Source organism: Corylus avellana, chromosome ca6, assembly GCF_901000735.1.
Source record: "Corylus avellana chromosome ca6, CavTom2PMs-1.0".
NCBI lineage: Eukaryota > Viridiplantae > Streptophyta > Magnoliopsida > Fagales > Betulaceae > Corylus > Corylus avellana.
In genome coordinates this window covers 26,359,891-26,367,370 of record NC_081546.1, presented here as the reverse complement: position 1 = coordinate 26,367,370, position 7,480 = coordinate 26,359,891, and the positions used below count along the sequence as shown (strand labels likewise).

The window sequence follows — 7,480 nt, the reverse complement described above, 5'->3', positions numbered from 1 at the left end:
AGTAGTAGCATCTGCTTTTCTCCTTAAGTCAAAAACTCAAAAGCATACAGAGAGGATGACTTCTTCTATGGCCTTCCAAGGAGCGTCTTCCTCTTTTTCATCCACCGGTCGATGGAAGTACGAAGTGTTCTTAAGTTTTAGAGGCGATGATACTCGAGACAATTTTATTGCCCATTTATACCGGGCTTTGCTTCGAAACGGAATCAGCACCTTCAAAGATGATGGTGAGCTGAAAAGGGGAGAGGAAATTTCTCCAGCACTTCACCAAGCCATTGAACAGTCGAGGATTTCAATAGTTGTATTCTCTCAAAACTATGCTTCATCCGGATGGTGCTTGAACGAGCTACTGAAGATCTGCGATTGTAAAGAAACAGGTGGACAAATGGTTCTCCCAGTGTTTTACAAGGTGGACCCATCCGATGTACGGCATCAAAAGAACAGTTTTGAAGGAGCATTTTCTAGACATGAAGAAAGGTTCAAAGATGACATCAAAGTGCAGAATTGGAAGGCAGCCCTAACACACGTGGCCAATTTGTCGGGGTTGGATTTAGAGCACTACAGGTATTTCTTATGAGTCGCGTGCATTCTTTGGAGAATTTTGTTTTTCCCTGATTTAATTTACTTATATATATATATATATATATATATATATATATATATATGAGAAGTTCAACTGATTAAAATGTTTCTAATCTTTTGTTATGCATTTGGTAGGGATGAAGCTCAATTTATTGACCAAATCGTTCAAGATGTCTCAAAAATCGTGAATCCCACATATTTCCAAGTTGCCAAGTATACGGTTGGAATAGATTCTTGTGTACGGGCGATCAAGTTACTTTTAAGTAGTGATCAGATGAACGATATACGCATGGTGGGGATCTTAGGAGCCGGTGGAATTGGTAAGACAACTATTGCCAAAGCTATCTACAACTCGATGGCTTCTCAGTTTGATGGTAGTTGTTTTCTTGAAGACGTTAGAGAAAATTCTAAGCAAAAATCCGATCTGGTCAAACTACAAAATACACTTCTTTCAAAAATCCTAGGAGATACTGTGAAGGTTGATAGTGTTGGTGAAGGAATTACTGTGATAAAGAGAAGGCTTTGCTCTAAAAAGGTACTCCTTATTCTTGATGATGTTGATAAAGAGGATCAATTAGATTGGTTGGCTGGAAAGGTTGATTGGTTTGGTCTAGGAAGTAGGATCATCATAACCACAAGAGATAGGAAAGTATTGACTAATCATGAAAGAGTAGTTGATGATCTAATATATGAGGTAGAGGAGTTGGACCGGGACAAAGCTAGTGAGCTCTTTTGTTGGAATGCTTTCCAAAGGGCACAACCTACTGATGATTTTCTAGAAGTAACGAAAGATGCAATACATTATGCTGGGGGTCTTCCACTAGCTTTAGAAGTGCTAGGTTCACATCTGTATGGTGAAGATATCCATAAATGGAGAAGTGTATTGGAAAAGTACAAAAGAATTCCTCACGAAAAGATTCAGGAAAGACTTAGAATAAGCTATGATGGATTGCATGAAGATGAGCAGAATATTTTTCTTGATATTGCATGTTTTTTCAGAGGAAAGTCGAAAGTTTATGTTAAAACAATATTGGCTGGTTCTGATTTCTTCCCAGATGCTAGTATCCCGGTGCTTATACAGAAGTCTCTCTTAACCATTAATGTGTCTGGCTGTTTGGCAATGCACGACTTATTGCAGGACATGGGTAGAGAAGTTGTTCGAAAAGAATCACCTATCCCTGGTGAACGAAGTAGGTTGTGGTTTCATAAAGATGTTCGTCATGTCCTTGAAAATGATACGGTAAGAAGTTACATCAACAGACTCTTTTAATTTTGCAGTTGTTTCTTTTTTGCAAGTAAACATGCTAAAAAAATATTTTACTTCCTTTCTATATAATATGGGTAAAAAAATGATGACGAATTATACACACATACATACATATATGTGCATGTATATTTAATATATAATACAGATATTAAAATAAACGTATATAAAAAAAAGAACCAATCAAATAAAATGATTGTAATTAAGAATAATTAAAATCATCATACGCAGTCGTCCATTATTCTATTTCAAAGGTAGGCATAGTTTTTTTAGTATTTTGTTTTTCTAATAGGCAAGAGTCATTGGTAAATATTTTTTTTAAAAAGGTACAAAATATTGACCTTTCGAACATGGTGATCACTCAACTTTGGAACATCTTTATACCAAAAATAAAATTACTTATTTTGAAAATCTCATAATGAAAAGCAACATTAAAAGACAGATAGGTGGAATGTAATGTTGTGTCCTCTTTACAATATATATATAAGCTATAATTCTAGCAAGTGCTAAATTGTGGAGAACTTTATACTTTAGTTTTGTCATCTTGTACTTATTTATTGTCTTACTAGGGAACAAACAAAATTCAAGGCATATTGGTAGATTTGCCTGAAGGAGAAGACATGGTGCAATTGAGTTCCAAGGCCTTCGAGAATATGACAAACTTAAGATTGCTTATGATTACTCGTAATGCACGCTTTTCTACGGGGCCAAATTTTCTTCCTAATTCGTTAAGAGTGCTTGAGTGGCCTAATTGTCCTTTAGAATCTTTGCCATCTAATTTTCGTGGAAGGAGCCTCATTGTTTTAAGAATGAAAATGAGCCTCCTCAAGGATTTGAAGGAAATCAAGGTACAATTATTAATGTTAGGGAAATTATGTCATGACACCCTCGTGTTTCCAATTTGATAAATTTTAGAATCGTGCTTCAAAAATTTGTAAATCAAGACCGCAGTTTGTGTTTTTCGTTAAATAAATAACATAAATGGTATTAAAATACATTTATGCCTAGATTATTATTTTGTATTGTTATTTTGTATTTTTTTTTTTAAATAATAATAAAGTAGCTGGGTGATAGCACTTACCCAGCTATGGCTGGGCTTTGTGCCACGGCCCCAACCATCACCAAATGCCACGACTAGGGCTAGGTGGTTTCACCCAACCACGGCCAGCCACACCTTTTGTTTTTGGTATGAGAGGAATAAGTGTATTTTTCATATAATTTTTGTTATCTATTTGACGAAAACACTTGCAAAGTTCTTGATTTACAAATACTTGAAGCACAAGTCAAAAAATTCATCAAACTAGAAATCCGGGTTTCAATGTCAAAAAGTGTGAAAGCATGACAGGGTCTTGACATATTTTCCCTTGATTTTAAAATTTCTTCCTTTAAATTTTTTTGTAAATTTCCTTTAAACTAATTTATTTATTATTTTTTTTGTCTACAGAATTTTCAAAGCATGATAATTATGGATTTCTCTAATTGTGAATTCCTGGAAATATTCCCTGATGTTTCAAGCAATCAAAATTTAGAGTTTTTGGTGCTTGATGGTTGTATAAATTTAGCTGAGGTTCATGATTCTGTTGGATTGCTTGAGAAGCTAGTTTTTTTGAGTCTTGACAAATGCTGTAAGCTCAGCCATTTTCCGAGAATGCTCAACTTGAAATCTCTAAAATGTCTTTCTGCTAAAGATTGCTCAAGGCTTGAATACTTTCCTGATGTTTCAAATTGTCTAAATTTAGAGCAATTGGTGCTTGATGGTTGTGTAAATTTAGCTGAGGTTCATGATTCTGTTGGATTGCTTGAGAAGCTAGTTTTCTTGAGTCTTGACCAATGCTGTAAGCTCAGCCATTTTCCGAGAATGCTCAACTTAAAATCTCTAGAACGTCTTTCTGCTATAGATTGCTCAAGGCTTGAATACTTTCCTGATGTTTCAAATTGGCTAAATTTAGAGTGTTTGGTGCTTGATGGTTGTGTAAATTTAGCTGAGGTTCATGATTCTGTTGGATTGCTTGAGAAGCTAGTTTTTTTGAGTCTTGACCAATGCTGTAAGCTCAGCCATTTTCCGAGAATGCTCAACTTAAAATCTCTAGAACATCTTTCTGCTAAAGCTTGCTCAAGGCTTGAATACTTTCCTGATGTTTCAAATTGTCTAAATTTAGAGGAATTGGTGCTTGATGGTTGTGTAAATTTAGCTGAGGTTCATGATTCTGTTGGATTGCTTGAGAAGCTAGTTTCTTTGAGTCTTGAGCTATGCTATAACCTCAGCCGTTTTCCGAGAAGGCTCAAGTCGAAATCTCTAAAATGTCTTTATGTTCAAGGTTGCTCAAGGCTAGAATACTTTCCTGAAATTGAGTGTCAGATGGAGTGTTTAGAAACCATAACCTTTGAAGACACCGGTATAAAAGAATTGCCTTCATCTATTGCGTATCTCATTGGGCTTAAAGTGTTAGACATAACCGGTAGCAAAAACCTTATGCATCTTCCAAGCAGCATTTATCAGTTGCAATGTATAGAGGGGATTTTTGTCAATGGTAGTTCAAATCTTGTTACGATTTCAGATAAGATGAAGGATATTGGACAATACATGCCCTCGAATGAATCAAAAATTACATTAGATCCAGACGACTTACTCCCATTGCTACCTCCCACGAATTCAAGTGTTTCTAATGATGATTGTTCATCGCCCTCAAATGAATCAGAAATTTCATTAGATCCAGACGACTTAATCCCATTGCTACCTCCCACGAATTCAAGTGTTTCTAATGATGATTGTTCATCGATAGTATTTCCCAAAAAAGTGTTTCCACAAATATTTGAGTTGCGTCTACAAAATTGTGACCTATCAGGATCAAGTTTCTTTACGATATTTAATTGCTCCTCCACATTGCGATTCTTATATATATCGGGGAGTGCTATTGATACTATTCCTCCATGCATTGAAAGATTTGTTTCCTTGTCGATGCTTCATTTGGATAATTGCAAGCAACTTCAAAAAATTCCAAGACTTCCACAAAAGATAAAAGCGGTGTCTGCAGAGGGGTGCAAGTCATTGGAAACATTTTTGGAAGAACCACAAACATGTCAATTATTTAGTACGTGGTTGTATCCAGAGGTTGTAAGGTATGAAACAACATGTTCGGCACGAGGACCTTTGGGCAGTGGTGCTCCTTCTGCAACCTATCAGAATGTGCAAACTGTGGCAATAGCTCAGCCATTGAAGGTAACTTCTTTCCTTAATAGATTAAGATATGCTCTCTCTCTCATATACAAGTTTGTGTGCCTTGATTTGTAGGTTGTATCACAGAAAATTTGTCATATTTGTGTAACAGGGATGTTGTGAAGCTCGTTACTTTGACTGTGTAGTTTCGGGAAATAAGATTCCAGATTGGTTCAATTATCATAAAAAGGTTTCAAATAGTAATTCATGTGAAATAGATATTGATGAGCATGCAGATATGTTTGGGGAGTTCACAATAATTGCTTTCTCTGCTGTTGCTGAAACTGTTGTTGGAATAGAGCATGTAGGAGGAGAATATGTTGAACATGAAATTACGGCTTACGTCATCACTCGTGGTGTAGAAATCTGTTGTGTCCAATCAATTGTTTATAAACGGCCCTCAGATTTTGTATGGATGCAGTTCCATGTTCCACACCATTCTTTTAAGCTTGGAAATGTTGATCATGTGCGAGTTAAATTTGAAGGTATAAAGAATGTGCGCTTGAAAAGTTGCGGATTCCATTTGGTACGTCTGTGTAATGAGAAGGCGATTGATTTAATAGATGGAATTCAACTTAAAAAAAGACCCCGTGATGATGGACCTGATGGTGATGGAATCTGTAAAAAGCCGCATTCTACAGTCTGGTCAATCGTAAGTACATCAAAAGACCCCTTCGTTTTCTCCATCGCTATTTTCTCTGTTTTCCTCTGCTTCGCTTTCTCCAATTGTGCTCTAGCATTTGCTTGTTGATTTGCCCATGCACTTAATAATTATGGCTCAACGTCAACTCTTCCTGCTTTCCAAACAGATGATGCTATTTTTTGAATTTTTGGTTCAGTTGACGAAGAGGGTTCGATATGGGAATGTGTGACATATTCTGTAGATTTGACTATGAGCATGTTTGTGTAGGAGCCCAAGTGGTCTCACTAGTGTATGTACACAAAGTTTTTAGACTATATTTTGCATGTTTGTTGAAAAGCCTTTTCTTTCCAAACACAATAATACACCTTTCAAAAATTATTTAAGAAAACGGAACACTTTTCAAAAACAAAACACAAAAAGACTTTTCAAAAAATAAATCAAGGGAAAAATGCTCCAAAGGTCTTTGAGATATAATTTTTTATCGAATCGCTCTCTAAAGTTTAAATTTTATAGATTTATTCCCTAATATCAACTTAAGCGGGAAATAGACACTGGAGAGGCCACCAGGTGTCTCTTCTGAGCTTATTTGGAGATTTGCATGAACTCTATTATTATTTTGGTCTACTAGGTGAGATTTAGATAAGATTGTGTTGCTGGTTGGTTACTTTAATTGCTTGTCCAACTGTTTCTAAACTATATGTAGTTTGTTCCTTCGATGTCATCAGTTTTCATTTATATGAATCACAGCATGAGAGTAAGACAATTGGGTTTGTTTGGAACTGTTTAGGCAATGAAAATTGATGATCTAAAATGAACTTGGCAGCAATATTGGCAGTTGTAAAGGTTGATTCTTATTCTCCATTTATCTTCTTATATGATATATCTTAAAAGAGCATTCAAGTGTTTCTAATTTATCTTATTTTACAATAAACGTAAAAGAGAAATGCTTAAGAGTACCAAATATTTTACCAAAATGTTGGTTACTAAATAATGTGTCAACATCACATTTGATCTATTGTACTAATAAAATTTGGTACACCTAGCTTTCCTCAACATAAAAATGTATGCTAATTAGTTACTTTATCTTATCTTAATTACTTGCCCCTATCCATGTATTCTATTTTGGTGCTTAAACCACTTTTTGTAGTGCTTATTGAGATTATTGGGTTATTTTATAACATATTTCCTTCTTTTTGCTTATATTTCTCACACTGTAATTTTCTTTTTGGGTCTGGTGTTGGGGAACCAACCCCTTTTTCAATGTATAATTTTGAATGCTTTGGAATAATAGTGTGTTTCAAGTACTGTAAATAGTATCAATTTAGGGTTACAATTTGAGCCACACTAAACCCTAACCATTTTTGCAATCATATTCTTAAACTTTAAATAGTATCAATTTAGGGTTACAATCTTTCAGAAGTTTGCAATGTAACCCTTTCGTCCAAATTCAACATTAAATCCTAATTGATGAAGTAAAATTCCTAAAATACCCCGTCCAAATTCAAGTTATTTTGTACTTTTATAAATATCTTAAGGGTATTTTAGAAATTTTACTCATCAACCGTTTTATTTAATGCTAAATTTTGATGGTAGGTAGGGGTGCAAAGGCGGGCGGTTAAAAACCGCCCGCTAACCGCTAACCGCTATAACCGCCAACCGCCTAGCCGCCTAATCGTCTAACCGCATTAACCGCTAACCGCCTAACCGCTATAACCGCCTAGCGGTTAGCGGTTAGCAGTTATTGGGTCTACTAACCGTAACCGCTAACCGCTAACCG

General features: G+C 35.5%; 1 protein-coding gene across 1 annotated transcript; it reads left to right on the top strand.

Moving 5' to 3' along the window:
- The first annotated feature begins 13 nt into the window (after positions 1-13).
- Positions 14-5,811, top strand: LOC132185463 (disease resistance protein Roq1-like). Its single transcript, XM_059599232.1, has 5 exons — positions 14-561; positions 715-1,840; positions 2,413-2,691; positions 3,288-5,063; positions 5,173-5,811. Exons 1-5 carry the CDS (start codon positions 56-58, stop codon positions 5,809-5,811), a joined length of 4,326 nt encoding a protein of 1,441 aa, XP_059455215.1. The 5' UTR covers positions 14-55.
- Positions 5,812-7,480: the final 1,669 nt, after the last annotated feature.